General features: G+C 52.1%; 1 protein-coding gene across 2 annotated transcripts; it reads right to left on the reverse strand.

Annotated features, from left to right (window-relative positions):
• Positions 1-1,390: 1,390 nt before the first annotated feature.
• On the reverse strand, positions 1,391-24,308 carry Wfdc1 (WAP four-disulfide core domain 1). Of its 2 annotated transcripts, none has more exons than XM_059262525.1 (7): positions 23,832-24,308; positions 10,045-10,234; positions 8,380-8,463; positions 7,407-7,547; positions 4,548-4,589; positions 3,067-3,136; positions 1,391-1,733 (listed from the first exon to the last, which is right to left on the reverse strand). In XM_059262525.1, the coding sequence occupies exons 1-6, from the start codon at positions 23,949-23,951 to the stop codon at positions 3,081-3,083; spliced, it is 633 nt and encodes a 210-aa protein (XP_059118508.1). In that variant the 5' UTR covers positions 23,952-24,308; the 3' UTR covers positions 1,391-1,733; positions 3,067-3,080. The 2 variants fall into 2 exon arrangements, with proteins under 2 accessions (XP_059118508.1, XP_059118506.1); XM_059262523.1 differs by having other exon boundaries at positions 3,067-3,139.
• Positions 24,309-25,244: the final 936 nt, after the last annotated feature.

Genomic DNA, 25,244 nt, shown 5'->3' on the forward strand with positions numbered 1-25,244 from the left:
CACATGGGATGGCAGCCCCAGAGACCAATACTCAGAAACTTAGCTCAGACATTCCCCACCTCTAGGAAGCCCTCTCCAGCCCCCCTCCCCCCCGCTGCAGCCCATGAATGGCTTTCTCCTACACTTATCTCACAGCACCGAAGGGCACAGACACAGTGCACTACCTTGACTCTGCCGAGTTAGGTCACTGTGCCTGCAGGAAGGAGCGTTCTGGGGAGAGGGGTCTGCTTTACCCAGGATCATGTGACTGCCCTCTGTAGCAGCAAAGAGGACCGTCCATGGGGGTCATAGATGCAGTGTACTCTGCCCTTTGGTCACCCAAAGGGGACCAACCTGCTCTTTCCTTAGATCAGCTGGTATACTGATCTTATGAGAATGTTCTAGGAAAAAAAAAAAAAGCCAGGTGTGGGGAGTTAAAACTGGAATAGCCGATAGAAAACCCCAGACAGGACTGGGCCAAGGTCAGCAGGACCACAGCACAAAGAGATTATTTAATTAAGTCTGCTCCTACAGGGAAGTCCTTGTTAAGGGAGTTGGCCCAGGGGAGGCCACTGGCCTGGGGAAGCTCCCAGCTCACCTTCTCTCCCCAGCTTCTCAGTGCCCCTCTTTGCTGTGGGGACCATGCACTCAGGACTTTGGCCTCGGGAGGCACAGCATCCCTGCACTCCTGGCCAACACCAGCGGGTGGCCTCTAGCATGGCACCTTTGAGGACATGACAGTTAAAGCCCTGACTCTAGCTTGAGATGACTCAGTAGATCAGATGCTGACACCAAGTCTGCCAAGCCGAGTTCAGTCCCTGAGAATGGTGACCTCCACACACTTGCAGACTGTGGGAGGCACAGAGGTCCTTGTCCTCACAGATAAGCACCAGGGGAACCTGGAAGACTAAACACATAGGGCTGTTCTTTCAAAGGAAGGGATGCATAACCTGTTATCTGTCCAGAAGGCTGGGAGGGGACGTGGTTAATAGCCTGGTGGCCTTTTCACTATCCGTGTGGCTGAGACCACACCAGATCCTTTCCACAGACCTTTTCTGTGAGCTTGTCAATCTACAGAGCCTATCTTTATGGAAAGTGTCACATGCACTTTACAAAAAGTTTTGATACAGTCACGTCTTTGCTTTAGTGTGCACTCAGGGTTGAGTTAATTATTGCCAAAAAAAGTTTTCACCAAATTGTGCTGGGCTTAAATATGCCTAAAATAAACTACTCGCCGCCAGACTCCTGAAGTGTGAGCCAGCACCAGCCACTTAGTCATGCTGAGCTAAACTATCTCCTTGCCTCCCGAGGATCATTACTCTGCTGGCTGTGGTGGTCTCAGAGACCCCTACAACAGATGTACACACACACATAAATAAATGTAACACAAAACTGAAAAAACAGCTGTGCCTCAAGTTTGATAAAGGAGTTCATTTTCCACTATGCGGTGGGCAAATTTATTTTAGGAACAATTGGATTGGATATATGTCTTCCACAGTCAAAATCTGTAAAAGTCACCTCGAAGCTGCAGGCTTGTGTGACCAGGGTGCTGAGCAGGGACCCAGAGCTCGTCAGGGGCTTCCCCCCAAGTTACCACACCAGGCTGGGCCACACTGGGGTTGGGAATCTAGAGTCCCATTTCCTAGAGCTCCAGAGTTCTCTTCTGTGGAACTGGGTGTGATGTCTGGGGTCAAATTATTTTCCTGTTTCCAAGGCTTAGCATGTGGAAAGCATAGGAGGGGGTCCCTCAAAAGCTGTAAAGGAAGAAAAAGGAGAAAGGATACATATGAGTCGATTGTGGGCGGGACAAAGAGCACAGGCCTTTTAAATTTCCATCTGCCCTGGACCCATCAGGAGCACCGGGAAAGATGTGTTTCTTTGAAGGTGAAACCCTCAAGCCCCTGAGAGATCTCCATGGTCCCTGATTAGCTACTGACCATCCATTTCCATCATACCCATTTTATAGAGGGGAAAAACGGGTTTGGAGAGTTGAGTCATTCACTTAAGGCTACACAATAGAGATCTGAGCTTTACAGCCAGGCCCCACTGGCTCCCGCGTCTGAACATCTACCCATCCTCAGCTGTGCTTCAAGACCATGCTGAGCCTGGGCCAGAAGGCCCTGGTGAAAGTTGCAGGCTTGAACTTTATCAGACACACACCAAGGCTGGCTCCTGCCATCTGCAGACAGCAGACAGGCTGGCGTCAGTCTCTGCCTGTTCCACAGTCTAACAGGGATTTAGCCCAGGATACCCTGGAAGCTGGAACCTGCTTCCTTTTCAATGACCCTTAGGGAACTGCTACAGTCACGGCTGCCATTTGCTTTGTGAGCTTGATGAAGTCCGGGAGGGTTCTTGGGTTTGAAGTTGGGGACCCTCTGGTGGCGGCTACATGGCACCTTTGTATGTTTCTGCTGGGCAGACCCCTGTGCAGATAGCCTCCTTGACATCCCCTGTCCCCTCAGCAGCCTCCCGGTGGCTCCTCACAGCTGAAGTGATGCATTGTGGGAACCACAATCTTCACTTTCCTCCACCTGGTGTACCTGTCCTCCAGCCTCTTATCCCAGGTAGTACCTTCTCATCTGCAGATTTCAGTTACGAGCTCAGTGTCAGACCCCCACCCCCTGGGTCCTCCCTCATGCTCACTGGAGACAGCTCCTGCACCCTGATAATCATTCCTTGCACAGTCCCTGCTATATCTGTGGCCTCCTTGTTGATCTACCCGGTGGCTGGTGTAGACTCCCTTCTAACAGGACGTCAACCTCACCCTGTGGGATTAGTCCCCTGCGGTGGATAGTGCAGACTACCAGCTACCACTGAGCTCAGTAGATGCCACGAGCCACGCTGAGCCAGGGGATGTGCTGGCACCACAGCCGTCAGACGGGTGCTCCCTACAGTACTGTCTGGCAGAATCGGGGAGAAGACAAGATTTGCGGGGCACTGGCCTAAGTGTGGAGGCCACAGTCAGCCAGGTCTTTGGTTTAGATCCTGCTTCTGGGAATCTGGAGGGACTGTGACATTCTGATGTCGCCCTCATGTGGCCAACATGGGGACGATGGCTGTCTAAGCGTCCATCTCACCTCCGCTTACCTGCCAGTCTTGCTTTATTGAAAGTGCCTCTGTTGTCCCTTTCCAGGTTCCGCCACATTCTTGGAGTCACCTTCTGCAACAAGAACACAGTTGCCAGGACAGATGTTCTGCTCAAATCCCCGCCTGGGGCCCCCTGTGACCTCCAGAGGTGGTCTGGATGGATGCCTTGGCACAGCATGGCAGTCTGCAGGTGCATCTCTCCCCTTGCCCCAGCAGGGCCCCTGCCTCTATTTCTCTGCTCCTTCTTTAGCATCCTGGAGACTGAGCCCAAGGCCTCACACACACTAGGTGCTCTACCTCTGAGCCTTATCCTTGGCCCTCCTGCCTACCCAATCCACAGCTCACTCATCACACACTGCAGCCACGGGGACAGCCACACCTTCCCTGATCATCACACATGCCCTTCCACTGCCAGTGCCTCCAATCCCAGAGGCTGAGTTTTCTTGATCCCTCCTTAGGAAGCTCTTCTCCTTAGAAACTCTTCTGGTCTAAAAGGTCCTCATGGTATCTGGCATGTGACATCTGGAGCCTTTGTCACCGGTACCATGAAATAACCACATAGACTTTATGAATATTTGAATTTCCTGCCTGAGCTACTCTGTGACAGGAACCAGGTTCACTGTGTTTACAGATGGAGCCACAGCCTCCAGCTCTGAGTGGTGAGCAGTGCCTGATAACAACATGCAGCGTGGATGGAAGGGTGATGGATTGGTGATGGACAGGTGGGTGAGTGGGTAGGTGAATGGTGGATCCATGGAGGAATGAGTGGGCAGGTGGATAGATGAATGATGAATGAATGAAAGAATGATAGATAAAAATGGATAGATAGGGTAGGTAGGTAGAAGAAAGGATAGATAGAGGGATGGGTGAATGGGTAGATGTGTGGATGAGAAAGGAAGATCAGAGAGAGGGATGCAAGGAAGAATGGATGGGTGGATGAAGATAGATGGAAGAATGAATAAAAGGATGGATGGAAAGAGAGGTGGATGGATGGGTGGGTGACTGGGTAGGTGGGTGAGTGAGTGGATAGGAGATTGGATGGGAGGACGGGTAATTGATGGATGGATGGATCAATGGATGGGTAGATGAATAGTGGGTAGGTGGGTGGGTAGATGGGTTGGTGGGTAGGTGGGTAGATGTAAGAATGGATAGGGGAGTGAATGAATAGATATATGTATGGATTCTCAGATAAATGAACAACCAGGAAGATGGATGAAGGGTCATCTCTTCCAATTCCCTGAGTGAGGGTAGGAGAGACATAACTGTGCCCATCCCCAGATTCTGACACTAGGGTGAGGGCATGGTTGTCCTGAGCCCCTCTCTGGCTCACATCTGTCCTGCCCAGCATCATAATGACAGGGCTCACTTTTATTTCTCAGACCTAACTGCCAAGCCCTGGACTTAGATACTTTCTTTGTACTTAAAAGCTTGCCTCCCTTCCTTGTGTCTTCTGCAGAGAAAGAGTGACTTCTCCCCCTCACCTGGGTATTCCTTGTGAAGCTTCTGTCGCAGGATCCGCCCTTCTGGAAAACAAGCGGGAAGAGAAAGCTTGCAGGCACTCAGGAGGTCATACTAGTCAGTTTCCGGTTGCAGTGTTGTATAGATATTTTGACATTATTTTGAGGGTCAAAGGGGACCTGAGACCAAAATGTTTGGAAACTACTTCCTGGATCATGAAGCGGTCCTGACCTCTGACCCCAGGAGAGTTGGTAGCAGAGAAGACTATGCCTTAGAGTGGTCATGAGCTCACAATTTATTGTGTGTGTGCATGCACGCAGGTGTGTGTGTGTGTGTGTGTGTGTGTATGCATGTACATGTGTGTGCAGCTGTACATGCCTGTGTGTACTTGGAAGCCATAGAAGAACATTGGGTATCCTGCTTTATCATGTTCTACCTTATTCCTTTGAGGCAGGGTCTCTCACTGAACCTGGAGCTGGGCTGGCGATCAGCAATCCTCCTGATCGGCCTGACCCACCCCAGTGGTGGGATTTCACACCTGGCCACACTTGGCTTTTTTTTTTTCAGGTCTTCATGCTTGCTTAGCAAAGGCTTTTACCCACTGAGCCATCTATCCAACCCCAGAAATTAATTCCCAAATGGCCCAAGAAAGTGCATGTGTCCATATCTATGGAGAAAAAGGAGGGAGAAGAATGTTTGAATAGTGCTGGGCCTGGAGGTGGTCCCAGGAACGTTCCTGCAGCTTTTCTGTAAGTCTGAGATTCTCTGAACATGCAGTTAAAAAAACTTTTTTTTTTTTTAAACTGTTTCTCTCAGTTACCGTGACATATGTGTTCTTATACTCTGCTGAGAGTTTTGCCCTAAAGGAAGGTGAGGGACTTTCAGATGACTCCAAACTCAGACATAATTACCACCAATTATTCCTAAGTGACAGCCCTGAGGTCAAGGCCGGGAGAATTTGCTTCCACCTGGGAGGCTGGAGGTGTTCCTGTGGGAGGGGAGGCATGCACAGCACACATGGGCGTGTGCAGGTGCAAGCACGCACAGGTGCATTCACACACAGGTGCATGCTCAGGTACATACATGCCCTTTGCAGCTGGTGGAGCAGGTTCCCAACCTGATTCCTCCCTCTTACTGTGCCAGGGCTGGAGGTGGCACACACTCACTGAGCTTCAGAACCTGCCCCTGCGGTAATTACTACATTACCACCCCAAATCCCATTTACAGATAGAATAACTGAGGCTAAGAAAGTCCGGGGACAGAGCTAAGCCACCCAGGAAAGAGGAAGCAGCTAAAAGCTGTTTCTGAAATTCTGGGTCTGCATTCTTGCCTCCATTACACTTCTTTCCTGGGCTTGGACCTTGCTGGTGTGGTCTTGTTGGATAGCCTGATCTCTATGCTCAGCATCCCCCAGGAAGTGCATCCATCTGGACTGGGTTCAGACTCCCTAGATCTGGTCTGAACTGGTTTGATTTACACCAGTCTTAGAAGTCATAGAATCAAATGAGCAAGATCAGGGGACCAGGGGCTGGAGAGATGGCTAAGCAGTTAAGAGCACTGACTGCTCTTCCAGAGGACCCAGGTTTGATTCCCAGCACCCACAGGGCAGCTACTGTCTGTAACTCCAAGATCTGACACCTTCACAGAAACATACATACAGGCAAAACACCAATGCAAATAAAAATAAGAATAAATAAATAGTTTAAAAAAAAAAAAAAAAGATCAGGGACCAGAAGGACCTTCCTGGGGCCTGGATGCAGCTCAGTTTGGAGAGCTCAATTGCCATGCTATACAAAGCCCTTCACTCCATCCCATGTGCACAACCTAGCACAGCAGTTTATGGTGTTGGCCTGGCACATTATGGCAGAAGAATCAGAAATTTAAGGCCATTCTTAGCTATAGTAAATAGAGGATCTGGGCCAGCCTGGGCTACATGAGACTTTGCCAGAAAGAGGCAGGGATGGGGGCTTCCAATGTATGAAGCATCCTTAGCCCAGCTGGGGCCTCTCATGGAGGCATCCCTCTGTCCTGCAGCCCCTGAAGGCTGCCTGCATTCTGGTGTTCTATACCTGCAGGTCCATCCCCACTACCCCCTCACTGTGACCTGGTGTCTAGGAATTGGCAGTAATACATGGGAAGATTGGTGGAGCCACAATGGTCATAATGTGTGTGGGTTAGCTTGGTTGTTCCTTACAGAACCCCGACTCCAAGCTTGACCACTCTGCTCTCGGCCTATTTCACACAGACGAGAGTTTGTGATTCGCTGTTTCATCCACGACCTCTGTGACGAATGTTCACGATGGCCAACTGCCATCTGAGAAGCAAGGGTTCTCAGACAGTCCAGATTCTATGAGGTTTAGGCCTCACAGATGGCTCAGCAGGTTAAGGGGCCTGCTGTGTGCCCAAGCCTGATGACTTGAATTCAAGTCCCAGAACCCACACAAGGGTGGAGGGAGAGACTGAACTCCTCAGAGTTGTCCACAGACCACGTGTGCCATGGTGCATTCCCTTGCACTTCCCTCAACACACACACACATACACAATCGTAATAGACTTTAAAAACTCAAATTCTGTGGGGTTAAAGACAGATCTAGAGACGGGCACACAAGATTCCCTAACACTTGTGGCGGCCTAGCTCCACTCCCAGAACTCACCTGCTCCCATGACAACAGCAAGTGGTCCCCATTGTACAGGGGAGGAAACTGAGGCTTCATCAGAGAGATGAAGAGACTGACCCCAAGGTCACCCAGGTAGCAGACGCAGAGCTGGGGTGACAGGTGGGAGCAGGGCACAGAGGGAGCAGGAAGTGACAGGGTGACAGGTGACAGGGTGACAGGTGGGGCTGGGGTGAGGCCAGAGCAGAGTGGAGCAACAGCACTCACCTGTCTGTCGGCGCTGCTTGACGCACTGCCCATGGTTGGGTATGCCCTGGGCTGGGTCCCCTGGGCGCAGGATGTGGCACTCATAGCCTGAGGGACAGAGTAGTGGCTCCGCCCCATCCTCAGTGGTGCTGCATGCCTCTGCTGTGGAGGGACACGGGCCAGGTCTCAGGTGGCAGACCTGGGGGGCAGACAGTGCACCCCATCCAGAAAGGCCGATTTCTAGCCCCACCCAGATACCAGGCCATGTCTGTGCTTCTCACACAGTGCACACATGTACACTCAGACCCTAGGCCATGTTTGTACATACATGTGCACCCAGAGAGGCTACCTCCCACCTGCAGACTCCAGGCTGCATCTGTGTCTTACATACAGAAACTCTGAGAACCACCTCCCACCAGCACCCAGTGCACACATACACAGTCACAGTATCCTAAACACAACATCACCCAAAGAACATGTGATTACATGTACACTGCCATACCCTGAAACATGCACTCACAGCTACAGTCACGTGTGTACACACAACACACCCACAATCACACATATACATGCTTTTGCACACATGTGCTTATACACAGACACACCACATTCAGCCACATCCACAAGAACAGGTGTAGCATACCCTGATGGACATGGTCCACATGAGGGTGTGCAAAGCCACACATGCACACATGTACAGCCCTACCTCTGCAAACCCCTGGGCCTCAGGCCTGTATGTGGTTCCTTTCAGAAGCTGCCCTCCATGCCCCATCCACATTAAGGTGGCTACGAGGCCCTCTAAGACTTTAGGGGTTTCAGACCCCTTTCCTTCTCATTCTCTACTGAGGAAGGAGACCCGTTGTCAGGGAGAGCCTTGCTGTTTTTCTGCACAGTCCACAGACCCCAGGCTGGGTCCGCAGCCAGCATCCCTGTGACCCATGGAAGCCCAGCGAGAAGGAGGGCTGGCTCCGACTTGGGGATCCATGCCAGGTACCTTGCAACACCTCCTCAGGACCATCCAGCAGCCAGCCGTTGCCACCAAGCCATCGGGGTTTGGGCTGCACCAGCCAGTCTAGAACTGACAGAGAACTGGGTGAGATGGAGGCCTTCCTGCCTGGGGCAGTTTGATGTGACCAGCCTTAGTGAGGGGCGTGTCACCCCATAGAAGAGGTGAGGATGGCTCCAGCACGCTGCCCTGTGGGGCATGCCACAGGCCTGCAGCATCCAGGCCACTGTCCCCCTCCTGTCCCCTAATCCCACAGCCAAGCGCTGAGGCTGAGGGACGTGGGCCAGATGCCATGGCTGTCATCATCACTAACTGCTGTTACCACTCCTGCTGCCAAAGAACGAACGGATGATGCATCCGTGCTCACCGAGTGCCGTGCATGGGTCCAGAGACCACAGTACTGGGATACGGAAAAACAGTAGAGCAGCTCACACTCTGCCCTGCAGGGCTGACCCCAAGTGGGGGACGCTAGGTACACAGAACAGTAAACCCAGACTTCTGCAGCCTCGAACAGTGGGAAGGGGCGGGGGGGGGGGACCCTGTTGGAGGAGGGGCTGCTGGCAAGGGAGCACCCTCTCAGAGGAGGGTCTCAGGGCTGTGGAGGAATGAGCCTTGTAGGTATCCAGGGGAAATGTTAGGAGCATCAGATCAGGGGTCCACCCCCGCATGCAAGGGCTGTCTGGGGGAAATCTAGAGGCGCTGGGGCCATGGGGCACTGGCCAGGGATTTTTTTTTCTTTTCTTTTTTTTTTTTTTTATGATTTATTTACTATGTATACAATGTTCTGCCTGCATGTGGGCCTACAGGCCAGAAGAGGGCACCAGATCTCATTATAGATGGTTGTGAGCCACCATGTAGTTGCTGGGAATTGAACTCAGAACCTTTGGAAGAGCAGCCAGTGCTCTTAACCTCTGAGCCATCTCTCCAGCCCCTGGCCAGGGATTTTAAAGAAAAGTCCTCAGTCTGGATTTGATTACATTTATTTTTTTGAGACAGGGCCCCCTGTAGCTCAGGCAGACTTTGAACTCCTGAGAATGACCTTGAACTTCTGATCCTCCTGCCTCCACCTCCTGAATGCTGGGATTACAAGTGTGTACCACCACACCTGCTTTACACAGCGACGGGAACCGAACCTAGGGCCCAGGGCTTTGTGCTTGCTATGCAAGCACTTTACCAACTGAGCTACATTCCCACCCTGGATATAAAGACATATGTGTATTTAGAATGTTTATTTTCAGGGTGTGAGCACATGTGGAGGCCAGAAGACAGCCTGGGTGAGTGTGTTCTCTCCTTGCAACATATGGGTTCCAGGGATTGAACTCAGGTCCTCAGGCTTGGTTGCAGGTGCCCTGACCCCTTTATCCCATACACTCTATAGACTGAGCCATCCCACAGACTGTGTCCCTTCTAAAAGGGTGGAGTCTCATGGTGGTGACACTGTCCCTGGAATGTGTGTATTCCATGCGGGGGGCTCCACGCATGCAGATGAGGCTGCTGCAGTGAGCAGATGCTGCAGAGGTGCGGCTGAAGGCTGCAGGTGAGCACCCGGGCTGAGCCGCGGGTAGCTCAGTACTCACAGCTCAGTTCCTTCTCTTCCTCAGGCTGGCATTGGGTCCAGCTGACCCCTAGTCCCCTGACCCCAGCTCAGCTTACCTGGTGGAGGTGGCACAGCCTCCAGGCAGGCGTAGGCACAGCCGTTGTAACAGCAACGCCTGTGTCGCGGGCACTGGGAGTCGGCCTGGCAGCGTGTGGCCTGGCAGGCACCTGGGGGCAGCGTCCGTGGGGGTGGTGGGCAGCGGTCTGCGCGGGGCTGCCGGGGGCCCGTTGGCGTACCCTCTTCAGCCTGTGGGACATAGTGGAAGGGCATTGGCCTGGGCTCCCAGCCTGAGCTTCCTCCCTGGGCGGAGCCTGCTGCCAGGGTGGGTCGGTGAATGGAGCAGTTCTGGGGTTGACTGGCTGTTTCTCTGTGAGTCCCCAAAGAGATGGCTGCAAGAGGGAAGCAGGAGGAGAGGGAAGAATGGAGGAAGGGGGGTGGGTGGGAGGAGGGATGGGAGGAGGGATGGGAAGAGGAAGAAGCTGTAGAAGGAAGGTATTTTTGGAGTGTGTGGAAGAGCAACAGTCTACATGCTAAGTATGATCCCCATACGATAGCTCTCCTCTGTCTACATGTGTTTGCACATACATGGGTGTACATGTAAACACACATGTAGATACTATACATGTATATTTCTGTATAAATATATATTTTTAGCCAGGTGGTGGTGCACACCTTTAATCCCAGCACTCGGGTGGCAGAGGCAAGTGGATCTCTGTGAGTTCAAGGCCAGTCTGGTCTACAGAGCGAGATCCAGGACAGGCACCAAAACTACACAGAGAAACCCTGTCTCGAAACACCAAAAAAACAAAAAACAAAAAACAAACCATATATTGCTGTGGATATCACTCTATATAAATAAAGCACTGATTGGCCAGTGACCAGGCAGGAAGTATAGGCGGGACAAGGAGAGAGGAGAATTGAGGAAAGAGGAAGGAAAGGGAGACCCGCTAGAGCCACCGCCAAGACAAGGAAGACGTAAAGTACCGGTAAGCCACGAGCCACGTGGCAAAGTAAAGATTAATAGAAATGGGCTGAATATAAGAGTGAGAGCTAGACAATGATAGGCCTGAGCTAATGGCCAAGCAGTTTAAATAATGTAAGAGTCTGCGTGTTTATTTTATAAGTGGGCTCCGGGACTGGCGGGCCTTGGCGGTGGGAGCTGGAGAAAAATTCTCCAGCTACGATATATACATATTTTATAGTCTATCCACATGTCTAGAGCTTTGAGTATTCATGGATCACACACCGAATATAATCACAGACATCTTGGATAAGTCTCACACACTAACAGGGAGGTAGAAAGGTCACCTGAGAACATTTGTGCGCCCTCTTTTGCGACACTAACCAAAGCCAGGCAAAGCAGATGCCTGGTGTAGGGAGTCAGAGAGGCTGCCAGCGTCACTGACTGGCCAGCCAGGGAAGGCCACTCCAGACAGCCTAATTGGGTCCCTCTGTCAAGACTCCACCCATGCTGGTCACAGTGTCATGAGAGAACTTGAAATGGGACGTGAGGAGGGCAGATCATTAGACATTAACACACACACACACACACACACACACACAGGTGGCATGCACATACACACACAGGTGGCATACACACATGTACAGATACGAAGTAACTTATGACGTCAGGTCTTGACTATGTGTGTATATGTTTATATATACAGCGCCCTCTCTTCAGCAGCATGCAGAGCGTATGTGTTTTGTGCATATGCATGGGGGGGGGGAGAAGGTAGGAAGGTAGCGGCATTGATCCACACTTGGTGATTGAATTATGAATTTCTTCCACCTTTTTTTTTTACATACAGGGTCTCATATATCCCAGTTGGCCTCGAACTTGCTATGTAGCTAAGAACAACCTTGAACTTCTGATCCTTTCTCCACCTCCTCAATGCTTCCTTTCTAGTTGAAAATGGCTGCTGGAGTTTGTTGAGGCTCGTGGTGGGCAAGAGGTCCAGGGCAAGCTGTTCAAAAGCATTCTGGCTACGATAGTGCTTGCTGGAGCCAGAGTTGTACTTCAGCAGCAAGCAGCTGTGGTTATCATGCAGCACCCTCTCTTCAGCAGCATGCAGTTGTGGTTGTCATGCAGCACCCTCTCTTCAGCAGCATGCAGTTGTGGTTGTCATGCAGCGCCCTCTCTTCAGCAGCAAGCAGCTGTGGTTGTCATACAGTGCCATCTCTCAGCAGCATGCAGTTGTGGTTGTCATGCAGCACCCTCTCTTCAGCAGCATGCAGCTGTGGTTGTCATGCAGCACCCTCTCTTCAGCAGCATGCAGTTGTGGTTGTCATGCAGCGCCCTCTCTTCAGCAGCAAGCAGCTGTGGTTGTCATACAGTGCCATCTCTCAGCAGCAAGCAGCTGTGGTTGTCATACAGTGCCATCTCTCAGCAGCATGCAGCTGTGGTTGTGTGCAGCGCCCTCTCTTCAGCAGCATACAGCCGTGATTGTGTGCAGTGCCCTCTCTTTAGCAGCATGCAGCTGTGGTTATGTTCATTGCCCTCTCTTTAGCAGCATGCAGCTGTGGTTATGTGCAGTGCCCTCAGTTTAGCAGCAAGCAGCTGTGGCTACATGCACCTTCTTCGTGGCATCTGTGGAGTGTTCAAAGCAGCTGGGATGCATGAGAGAAATCCAGCACAGCGAAGGGTCTAACAACAGTTAGGCAGTCAAAAGACTCCAGTGCCAAACTTCTTGGGTTGTTTGCATCAGAACCCATCTTTAATATTAACAGCACTTTCCCTGTGTTTAACCATGTTCTGCTCCAGCCAGTTCTGCTCTGCAGTCATGGTCCTTCAAATCTAAGTCCCGGGAGTTAGCATTCTGCTGTGTGACCCTTCTCCATATGGGGACAACACAGCACCTCTCTCTTTGGGTTTTCTAATGACCAGACACACCGAGACAGGCACAGCAGTGCCCAGGGTGGCGCTTGTCCCTGGATGGAAGCTAGCTCAGGGTCACCAGTGGCCACTCCTACAAACTGGTCTTTTGCCTGGAAGACTGCTCCACATTTGTCTTCTGGCCGGATCACCTCCCAGCCCTCAGCATATACCCTCCTGAAGGTGGCCTCCCTTCACCAACAGACACGTGGATCTTTCGGTGCAATCCTGACCTCCACACACATTCTGTGCTGCCATCTCTGAGGCTGCGAACACCATGCACTACTGCTGATGTCCCGCAGGGGGCATCCGGTCACAGGGAATAAATCCTGCTCTGGCTGCCCCCAAGCCGGCATCAGAGCAGGCAATGGCTTTCGGTTTCCTGCCCCAAAGCTGGCGCGCAGGGTGGGGGCAGCTAAAATGGGGGTGCTCTGGTGATAGCCTGCTTCGCCCAGAGAATCTGTTTCTTCTTGCTGGCACAGATTGCTCATTCAATCTGTGAAAAGTGGGGGGGCTCAGTAAAGAGCTTGCCTTGCAAGTGTGGGTACCTGAGTTCGATTCCCAGAACCCTTGTAAAAATCCAGGCCCACTGAAAAGTGCTTGTATCCTGGTGCTTGGTAGGCAGAGACAGGCCAGCCTAATCTCTGTGAGCTCCCTGTTCCAAAAAAACAAGGTGAGAGCTGGGCAGTGGTAGTAGCGCATGCCTTTAATCCTAGCATTCAGGAGGCAGAGGCAGGCGGATCTCTGCATTCGAGGCCAGCCTGGTCTACAGAGTGAGTTCCAGGACAGCCAGGGCCATTACACAGAGAAACCCTGTCTCAAAAATTAAAAACAACAACAAACAAACCAAAACCAAGATGAACAGAGCCTGAGGAACACTTGAAGTTGTCTTCTGGTGTCCACACATATGCATACACCTGTACCCACACCTGCACTTCCCACACACTTACAAACATCTACTCACACACGTACACACGTCTATCCTCCACCTATACAAGTCTACCCATAAACACGCATACATACATCTACCCCCCCCCAAACACATACAAAAATAAAGAAATGAAGGAAAGAAATGAATGATAAGAGAAAGGCATTGCTAAGTGACTGTTAGTGGATATGGAGAAGGTCTGAGGTTAGAGGTCCCCAGAGACTCAAGGGAGACATGTGGGGGGGCTTCTGAGCCCTGCAGTCTTCAGCATCGCGCCCCTCTCTGTCTCTCATGTTCGTACTCTGTCCCCAGTTGCTTGGAAACTGCTGGCAGGGGACATAACCCCTCACCCTCCACTTCACATCCATCATCTACAGGATTAAGTGAACTGGATAGAGTTCAGCCTCACCAACACTAATCCTGATCCACCATGACAGCCATGCCAGCCCCCTTTGGAGGGGGATTGAGAGCCACTGGGTACTGGCAGGGGAGGTGATGGGTTTTCTTCCCAGTAGGTCCCATGTGCAGGCACCGTGGTGCCCGGGGGTCAGCAGCAAGCCTCTTCTCTCCGTGGCCCCCTGTCTCATTAGTTGGTCAGGGGCAGCCCGAGTGGGGGGTCTGCAGAGAGACTGGTTTTATACTGGCTGGCCACTGTTGTCCCACGGGAACACAAGCCTGTTCCCCAGGATGGAGAGAAGCGCCTTAGGCTGCTTCCTGACAACAGATGGTCGCTGTGGGGGATCGAGAGCTGAGGGGCCCCGGCTAAACAGTTTTGAAGAACATTCCGTGTCCTGCAAGGTGACACTTAGAAAAGCTCTCAACAAAGGTGCTTCCTGAGATCTGAGGAACTCAAAGAAACACAGGGTGTGCTCTGCAGCCCCTCCCGGTCCCAGATTAAAGGCTTGGCAGCCCCAAGGGTCAGACCAGGACTGGCTCCCCAAGCCCCTCTCCTCCCTCCCCCTTCCCTCCCCAGACGTCCTGGTTGTCCCCTGCTAGCCATCCACCACCTGCCTGGATGGTCACTTGTGTTCTCTGCTCATGTGCAACACCCCATCCAGCCATATGTCACTCCTGGATGTACCTGTGTGCATGTGTGTGTCTGTGTGTGCATCTGTGTATGTATAAGTGTGCCTGTGCCTGTGTGATTGTCTGTGTGTCTATCTGTTTCTGTGTGTTCTTATCTTACTAGGACTCCACACTCTAAAGACTAGATAGGGCTAGCCCATGGGTCGTATTCCAGAGGCTGCCGTGATGCCACCAATACCAATGATTTGCATCAGTCCTACTCTTCACAGTGCTGTCCCCTCTACCTGCCGCTTTCCCGACACCCTTTGCTCATTCTTTATGTTTGAACCCCGGAGCCAGGTCTACCTTTAGGCAGACTCAAGAGGAATGGGACTAAAGCTGGGGACAGGTCAAGGCTGACAGAGTTGGGATTAAGGGCTCAGGTTGAAGAATCAGACCAGTCTGGGGTTGAACCTTGGAGCTGTGGGATCGATTCTCCAGGAAAAATCACTAACTTACCTGAGACTCAGTTTTCCTCCTCTTCAAAATGGGCACAATAGAAGTAGTTGCTATGGTTGGGGTAAGGCCTGGCCTGTGAGGTGCCCAGCTCAGAACCCACAATGCTTCACCCCAGTTAGTACTGATCACCACTGTTTCTACTGAGTTTGACTCTGTGGGTTCAGGGGGCTCCGTTCTCATCTCTATAACATTCTGTCCAACCCACACCAAAGCCCTTCATCGCTCCCTGCCTCCCTCCCACACATCACTCACAGGGAGTGATTGGCTGGATACCCCTGACGCCATGGACTGAGGTGTGATGCTAAGACAGGTTCAAAAGAAGCCTGCAGGGCTGGAGAGATTGCCCAGTGGTTAGAGCACTGGCTGCTCTGACAGAAGACCAGGGTTCAATTCCCAGAACACACATGACAGCTTACAATTGTCCATAACTCCAGTTCCAGAGGACACAACAGCTTCTTCTGGCTGCTGTGGGCACTGCATGCACATGATGCCCAGACATGCACAAGGGCAAAACACCCATAGACATAAAGTCTTTAAAAAAGAAAAGAAGAAAAAGAAAAATGTATCCCCGGCTCCAGGAGCTCTGGTCCAGCTGGGCACAGAGGATGTTCAGAGACAGACCCACAAACAGTAGTGTAGTGGACGTGATAACCTCACTGTGACAGCGTTCTTAGGAGATGTGGGGGGGGGGGGCACGTGGGAGGGACTCCAGCACTGAGACAGGCTTCTGCGTTCACACCATTCTCTGACAACTGCTTGGTGTGGCCTTGTCCCTCTTGCTGGCACTGTCACACAGAGAAGAAACTGAGGCACATGGTCACCACCCCAGAAAGCTCCAGACTCAGACCCTGGGCCATCTGGTTCCCGGTTGTGGCCTGAAGCAGAGTTTGTCAAGTTCTCACCCCACTCAGGAGCCTGCAGCATGCCCCACTGTGGTGTTACCAACCCACTTTACAGATGGGGAAACAGAGGCTCGGGACTAGAAAAGGCATCTTGCTCAAGCTGTGGCTCTCCATAGACAGAAGCAGCTTGGATCACCCTGACTCCTCCAGAGCCTGGCCCTGAGGATCCTTCATCTCACACACCCCAGTTTCCACCATCCTGGGGAACAGCCCCAGTTCAGGGCACAGTTAGCTGTTTGCCATCCTCATCTAGGAACATTCTAGAAACAGCTCATTCCCAACCCTGCTTGTGGCCGTAACCTACCCTTCTCTCCAACCTACATTGCCGCCCGGCGGGAAACGAAACAAGAGCACGTCAAATCCCTCACAGAAGCCAGAGGCTCAGCCAGAATGACAGCATCCTTCATGAGGCCTTGGCACCCCCTGCCCGTGATGCCCAGCCTTCATCTGCACTAAGGACTATCCTAGTGGGGCCTCAAACACCAACTCTGGGTCCCGCTCAGATGTCTCTCAGCTCCACACCAGACCTGAGTAGAGCGATTCCCCAAAGCTCTTCAACAATCCGGTGGCTACAGTCAACCTGGAGATTCTGGTACCTGCATAGGTTGACAAAGCCCTTTTTGGTCGATGCCACCCACAGGAAATGAATCAGGGCTATGCCTTCACTGGGCCTGAGAGGGAAGAATCAGCAGGTTCAAGTTCAGTGTCCTCGAACAGCCAGAGGAGGCGGGGTGGACAAGTGATGGGTCATCTGTGGGGTGGAACATCACATGGGCCATGGGGGAAGGACAAGAACCAGCCACATTCACAAACCTGCCACCCATCTCAAATGCAGATCGCGTGCAGAGTGAATCTGCCACACACTAGGGGACCCAGAGCAGGGAACCCACAGAGACAGAGCCCTGGGGAGGCTGCTGGGAGAATGGAAGTGAGTGCTTATTGAGTATGGGGTTCCTTTGGGGGAGGGAAACACTTTGAGAGCAGAGAGAGCTGATGACTGCACAGCACTGTGTGTGCACAAACACACACATACACACACATAGATAGACATACAGATACACACACAAACACAAGACACACACAGACACACATAGATACACATACAGACACATAGATACACACACACAGATACACATACACACAAACACACACATACACACACACATAGATAGACACACATACAGATACACACACAAACACAAGACACACACACATACACATAGATACATACACAGACACAAACACACATAGACACACATATAAGACATACAGACACACAGATATACACACATACAGATACACACACAAACACAACACACACACATACACACACATAGACACACATACAGATACACACACAAACACAAGACACACACACATACACATAGATACATACACAGACACATAGATAGACACACATACAGATACACACACACAAACACAACACACACACAGATACACGCAGATACACATACAGACACATAGATACACACACACACATAGATACACATACACACAAACACAAGACACACACACATAGATACACACACACACACACATAGATACATACACAGACACAAACACACATAGACACACATACAGATACACACATAAACACAAGACACACACACATACACATACAGACACATAGATACACACACACACATAGATACACATACAGACACATAGATACACACACACACAGATACACATATACACAAACACACACATACACACACATAGACACACATACAGATACACACACAAACACAACACACATACACATACACACAGATACATACACAGACAAACACACACACATACACACACATAGATAGACACACATACAGATACACACACAAATACAACACACACACAGATACACATACAGACACATAGATACACACACACATAGATACACATACAAACACATAGATACACACACACACAGATACACATACAGACACATAGATACACATACACACAAACACAAGACACACACACATAGATACACACACACACACACACACCGATAGTTTGTCTTGGGCCATGGAGGAAGCTTAGTTGGTATTGTGCTCACTTAGCATGTTTAAAAACCAGGGTTCAATCCCCAGCCCTGAATAAACTGGATGTGGTACACATGTCTGCAACCTCAGCACTCAGGAGGTGGAGACGGGAAGATGAGAAGTTTAAGGTCATCCTCAGCTGCATAGGAAGTTTGAGTCCAGCCTGGGCTACATAGATTCTGTATCGTAAAAATAAAAAATGTCTTATGTCATGTGAGGTTCAACTCAACTTAAACATTTTTAAACAATATGAATAAAAAGAAATGCATGTGTTGTGGACAGGGCTCATGAGAAAGCAGAGGTCCACACAGATAAGTGATGTGTGGAGGAAGACGGAGCGTGGACTGTCCTCAAACCTCCAGCTCTGGGCCGTCTGGATCTTTTGAGGGTAAGCATCAGTACTGCTGTATTAAAGAGAACTGTGGAGTGACCCCCATCTAGGGAGCTGGCACCCCACCTGCAAAGTTGCCCTCACCCCAGGCCTCCCCTACACGCTCCATCACCCCTTCATTCCACAAGAGAGCTTTGCCCTTCTTTGGAATGTTCTAGAGACTTCATAGCTAGACCAATAAAAACGTCTTCCAGGTCTGGTTTGCGTGGTGGAGGAAGAAAGCCAACTTTCCTCAGAGCCCTACTTGCCCTTCCTCAGGAATTCAGACGTCAGAGATCTAAAAATAAGCACCTCCCTGGCCCAAGGCGCTGGGGCTCAGTGTGAGGATGCCCTGGGCCTCCACAGCGGGCCGTGGGCCCTTCCCAGAGGGGCGCTCCGAAGACTTCAGCCGGAGCGGTGTTGCTCGCTGTCAACTGCACAACGATGCCCCTCTAGAACTTTCCATGCCTTCCTTTATGCTCTGGGTGACATGGACATCCTCTGCCTGAGCCTGTATGCACTGGGCTCTCAGTTAGATTTGAGGAGTTCTGGGCTGGACCCCAAGACACTGCCCTGTCTTCTCTTGGCTGAGTTCCAGATATGGGCGAGCCCTCCCCCTGACACTAAACAAGCGAGACCCACCCTAGGGCAAACCTTCTGCTTCTTTTGTCTTCTACAAAAGCAGCTAGTGAAAAAGTAAACAAATCTTGCGGATAAGAACAACAGGAGCCAAGAGTACAGCCAAGATACCCCGAAAGCAAACACAGAAGGGGGGCTCGAGGGAGAGAGGAGAGGCTGAGATGTCTGGTGAGGGCCTCTGTGACGGTCACTGCCCTCAGTCCCAGCTGTCATGGGCCCCAGGTACCTTCACAGGTTTCACACACGCACGCGCACGCACACACACACACTATATATATATATATATATATATATATATATATATATATATATATATATATATATATATACACCAAACATACATATGCATATTTGCATACATATGTATACACATGTATGTAAGCACACACCCATAATATTTACACATACATCCCTGTATATTCATATACTCAAACATATATACACATATGCAAACACGCACAGACATATGCATGAGTGGTGGCATGCACAGAGCACAGGTCTGGTCTTTTTAGTCTGTACTTTTATGTGTATGGGTATTTCACCTACATGTATGTCTGTGAACCACAGTGTGTGCTTGGTGCCCGCAGAGGCCAGAAGAGGGCGTCGGATCCCCGGGACCTGGAGTCATTCAGTTTTGAGCCACCATAAAGAGAGTGCTGGGACTTGAAGCCAGATCCTCTGGAAGAGCAGCGAGCGCTCTTAACCTCTGAGCCGCCTCTCCAGCCCCAACTCTGGTCTTTTCTTGAACCCACAAAGGACCTGCTGTTGGATTCCACACCGCAGACGTGGAAACTGAAGTTCAGACGGACGACAACCCTAGGCTTTCTTTTTTTTCTTTTTCGAGACTGGGTTTCTCTGTGTAGCCCTGGCTGTCCTAGAACTCGCTCTGTAGACCAGGCTGGCCTCGAACTCACAGAGATCCACCTGCCTCTGTCTCCCGAGTGCTGGGATTAAAGGTCTGCGCCACCACTGCCCGGCATCCCTAGGTTTTCTTTAGGGCTTCACATGGGAAGACAGGGTTAGTGTTCCTGTCTCTCCCCTCCTGGGAGTCACTCAGGAAATGAACAGGCCTTGCTCTGGGGAAATCCAGTCCCCAGATACAAGCCACTCCACTGAAGGACGTGCTCAGAGGTGAGAAGAACCAGGAAGGATTGTGGGCAGCCATGGCCTGGCAGGGTTTAAAAACCATCTCACCTCCGTGACCTGGGATGTCCACCCTAGTGTGGCAGACTCCAGGCCATGCGGAGAGGAGAAATAAACAGTATCACCTCATTACCTGCCACAAGTCCACAGAGGCAGTGAGGACGATAAAATAGGCAAGCCGTCAGAGTGCCCTCTCCCACCTGTGAGCAAGTAGGCATTCCATTCTGGTACTGTAACCAAACACCTGCACAAGTCACCTGGCAGGAGAAAGGCTTCCTTTGGGCTCAGGGTTTCTGAGGTCTCACTCTGAATGCTGTCTTGTTTGCCCTGAGAAGCAGACCATCGCAGAAAGGGTCAGGAAGTGGGGAGACAGTGCAGAGGAAAGGGCAGGGACAGATTATCCCTTCAAATTCATGACCCCAGTGAGCTACTTCCTCCACCAGGCCCCACCCCCTCAAGTTCTCAGGCCATCCTAGTGTCCTGACTGTCGATCCAGATATAAGCCCATTAGGGGAATAACCCATCCAGTCCCCAGAGCGCTGACCTGTCAATCACCTCCCACAGGCCCCTTCTCTCAACATTACTATGTTAGGGACCAGACCTTCAACACACAAGTCTTTAGAGAACATTCCAGACCAGACTATAATGAATTATCTGTCATAGATATACTGGAGTTAACATTTAACTGTGACTCACTCTGTTCTCAATAAAAATGGCTTCCCTTAAGGCTAAGTCTGCTCCAGATACCTGCAGATGGGGTCCCTAGCCCTGACCAGCCCACAGCCATCAAGGGTTCAGCACCAAGCTGCGTGAGAAGAGCGAGGCTATGGGAGCGTCTTGCCTCTAAGCACATGTGGGCCACATCTCTCCTGGTTACCCTCAGGTTGAAGGATGGCCTGAGACCCAGAGAGGGGGCAGTGAGTGGCCCGAGGCCGCATAGCTCTTGAGAGGTCTATGCATGAGGACGTCTAAGCTGAGCCTCTGAGTCACAGCCTGGCCTTCCTCAGGGTATGTTCTCTCCCCGCACTGTTTCTCACTCTATCACCTATGCCTGTCTGAGCAGCAGGGAGGGGCCGACGTCTGCGGATAATGCAAAACCCAGGGGTTGTGTCCAAGGGCAGCACAAGATACAAAGAGCTTGAATCTGGGAATACCAGAAAAGCCCTTTTCCTCCGAGCTCGCCCCCTCCCTCTGGCCTTCCTCCCATCCTGACCCCCCTCTAGATGGCCTCTGGCCTCTGATCTTCAGCTCATGCTGAGCCTTCCAGGAATGCTCCCTTTCTTCCTAATTCTTTCTTTCTTTCTTTCTTTCTTTCTTTCTTTCTTTCTTTCTTTCTTTCTTTCTTTCTTTCTTTCTTTCTTTCTTTCTTTTTTTTTTTTTGAGACAGGGTTTCTCCGTGTAGCTTTGCCCCTTTCCTGGAACTCACTTGGTAGCCCAGGCTGGCCTCGAACTCACAGAGATCCGCCTGGCTCTGCCTCCTGAGTGCTGGGATTAAAGGCGTGCGCCACCACCGCCCGGCTCTCTTCCTAATTCTTAATCCTTCCTCAGGCTCCCTTCAGGATAGCCACCTCTTCAAGGAAGCCTTTGGTGGTTACATGTCTCATATGAACTTCATCTCCAACTACTTTGCTCCCTGACTCCCTTCCTGTGACTTCCTGTCTCTTGCTAAGAACATCCAGCCAGCTGAGGGTGTTGATCTTCAGCCCAGACCAGCCTCAGTACAGATTAATACCCCAGCTCCAGGCTTCTTGATCTGGCAAATTCGTATTTGCCCTTCAAAGCCCCAGGTTAAACGTCTCCAACCCTAGAACCCTCCTGTTGCTCCTGGGCAGGGCGGAACAAGCTCACTCTTCTGTTCCCATGGCACTTGTTTGCAAGTCATGCACAAGAATGTTCCAGGTGCTGACTTGACAGCCGGCCGGAACCGGCGGGGAGTCCAGCAGCCCCAGCCCCAGGAGCCTGCCTTCTCCCAGGAGCCACGCATTGGCGCTTTACCGTTCTTTGATTTGAAGCCTGTGAGACACACAAGGCGTTCTGAGTCCTGAGCGCTTTCTGCACACCGAGCCACACATCTGCCCAGGTGTGTCAAAGGCGCTGTCCCTTGACCTGTGCTCCTTTGGAGGGTGCCCCCTTCGCACCCACCCCAGCCCTTTCTTCATTATCTGTCTCCTCAGTGCTCAAAAGCTAACACACCCCAGGGCTTCCTTCCCCTCATTCATGCTCTGCTGACCACACTGCTGTGTAGACGCCCCAGGCAGGCAGCGGGCAGACCAGTCCCCCACCCAGGACAGTGCCTGCCAAACAGGGGCCATCAAAACACCAACCCTAGAGCTGGGGAGATGCCTCTGTGGGTAATGCACCTGCCATGCAAGCATGGGGCTGGAGTTGCAATATCCAGAATGCAGGTAAGAGCTGGCAGGAGTGGCAGACACTTGTAGCCCCAGGGCTCGGGAGGCAGGCCGGATGTCAGGCCAAGCTGGCCGGCTAGACTAGCCCACCTAGCGAACTCTGGCTTCAGTGAGAGACCTTGCCTTAGGAAACAAAGTGGAGTAATCACAGCAAACAACTGACACCAATTGCCAGCCTCCACAGGCACTTGCATACACACATATATGCACACACATACATTGCACACACCTGTAAACACACATACATATATCACACACACACACACACACACACACACACACACACACACACACACACCTCTACATATTTACTGAGAGGAACACATCACTCTGTCTTTTGCAGAGAGAGGAGATTGTTGGTGTCCAGAGAGGTCAAACAACTTGCCTGAAGTCACACAGCCAAAGACCAGCCCTCACTTAGACTCAGCCTCAGGGCCCCACTGGGCCTGCTTCTCATTGGCTTTCTCCTCAGAACCTTGCTAGATATTGCTGTCAGTTGTCCCCAGGCTGTCTGCTTCACCCTCAAGGTGAGCGGGTCTCCTCATCTTGTACCTGCAGGTTGCCATATAGAGCTTTGCCAGCATACTTCCCACTAAGTAGTTCCTGCCTGAGTAAGGCACCGTGGCCAGGCTTCAGGCACTGGGGGGTGGGGGCCAGGGGGTCCGAGCGGGGAGGGGGGTAGGAGGGGGGAGACACCAAACGCTCAGTTTGTCCTCAAACTCTTTCACTAGATTCTGCTTTCCAGGAAGAAGGATGCTTCACTTCAGTTAAGCTTCAAAAGCAAAGCCTCCCCGTGGGGCAGACATGTCTCTTGACTCCTTCCCGGCAGGAGGGTGTCCTCGGGAGGGCACTGAGTCCCCTCTGCCTACCACTCGCTACAGCTCAGCTAGAGGAGACTCCCACGCTGCTGAGAAACCCCAGCATCTGAAGACCTGTGTCCCCTGGGCCACCTCCCACCCACAGAGGCCCCTCGACCCATCCCGGCACTTACTCGGGACTTCTCGGCCAGCCTGGCCGACAGCATTACCTCCCAGGTGCCCTGGGCAGAGCTGGCGCCCAGCAGCAACAGGAAACTCAGAGCCTGAAGGACCTTCCTGCCGCAGCGGCCCATCTTGAGGCTGGTGGCAGAGTTTCCTCCAGGACGAGTGACCTCCTCGGGCCTGGGAGAGGAGGCAAAAGGGGTTAACAGGGAGGAGGGACGAGAGCCTGGGTGGGGCCTGAGTGAGGGACAGAAGTGCTCTGCCTGGTCCTCCACACAGGGTCCCTGGGATCCTGTGTCCTCACCCAGCACCTGCACCCTGGATGGTGGCTGCTCTTCAGGTTATTTTTAGCCCTCCCTGTAGCTCCGGTGATGAGGGTGCCTGCAAGCTGGACAGCTCAGCTCAAATGTCTGGGCAGAGGGAGGAGGGGGCACCGGCAGAGACGTGGCTGCCGCTCCTCTCTAACCAGCATGCTGTTGCTGCCTCGGGCTGGGCTGGGCTAGGCTGGGCTGCTGGCTGGGGCTGTGGCTGGGCTGCTCTCAGCACTGCCGGTGACTGTCTGCCCCAGGAACTGCTTTTGGGGGTACTGCAGGGAGGGGACAGGGGACCGTAGGAGCCTGTGGCCCTGGTATAGTGAGGCAAATCATGTTTTTATCTCTGGGTTCCTGCTCTGAGGTGGCTGTGGGACAGAGAGTAGAACTGCACAGTCAAGTGCCTTCATCCGTCTGCACTGAGGGCCCCGATGCAGGAACTGCTCACAGCACCTAGCCCATCACCAACACGCCTGCAGTTTGGATGCCCATTTCTCAGATGGGGAACGCAGAGGTGGAAGGAGGTTCCCTGCTTGCTCTGACATCAGGCAACAGTGTGGGGTGCAGGTGTGATCCCAGGCCCAGAGGCCCTCCTGAGGGGCTCCACTGAAGGAGGAGGGGCCAGCTCTCCCTGCAGCCCCAGTGGCACTTGCAGGGGGGCAGGGGCCCCAGGACACCACGCACAAGCCTCAGTTCTGCCACCTATGAGAGGGCTCTGGGGCACAGCCTGTGAGGCAGGGTGGCATCGACAGCCTGGGTGCCCATGAAGGTGGGTCCATCCTCCCACCCACTACCAGAAGCACCTGGGACCTGGGGCCCTTAAAGCAGCTCCCAGCCCCCATTCCCCTTCCTTCTCCACATGTGCCTACACTACATTCTTGGACAGCAGGCTCTTGGCCCAGTTCCTGGGTCTCTCCGTGGGTGGCCTGGCTTCGGCCTGAGCTGGGATGATGCTCTGGGAGGCCCTCCTGACCTCCCCTGTCTTTGCTGTGCCAGGTCTCCTAGTTTCCCACCAGGAAGGCTTTTCTTCCCAGCAGGCCCCTGTCACAGCTCTCCCTCCGGTCCCACAGGTCCCTCTGCCAGGACCCGCTTTCCCAGTGTGGCTCCCGATAG

This window comes from Peromyscus eremicus, chromosome 5 (assembly GCF_949786415.1).
Source record: "Peromyscus eremicus chromosome 5, PerEre_H2_v1, whole genome shotgun sequence".
Lineage (NCBI taxonomy): Eukaryota > Metazoa > Chordata > Mammalia > Rodentia > Cricetidae > Peromyscus > Peromyscus eremicus.

What these genes read in the sequence shown, in the direction of transcription:
- Wfdc1 (XM_059262523.1), bottom strand. Translation starts at nt 23,951, where the DNA reads ATGGGCCGCTGCGGCAGGAAGGTCCTTCAGGCTCTGAGTTTCCTGTTG. An exon ending in GGCTGGCCGAGAAGTCCCGA is followed by an intron (nt 10,235 to 23,831) that starts GTAAGTGCCGGG and finishes TATGTCCCACAG; the next exon opens with GCTGAAGAGGGTACGCCAAC. An exon ending in GCTTCACAAGGAATACCCAG is followed by an intron (nt 3,140 to 4,547) that starts GTGAGGGGGAGA and finishes TTCTTGTTGCAG; the next exon opens with AAGGTGACTCCAAGAATGTG.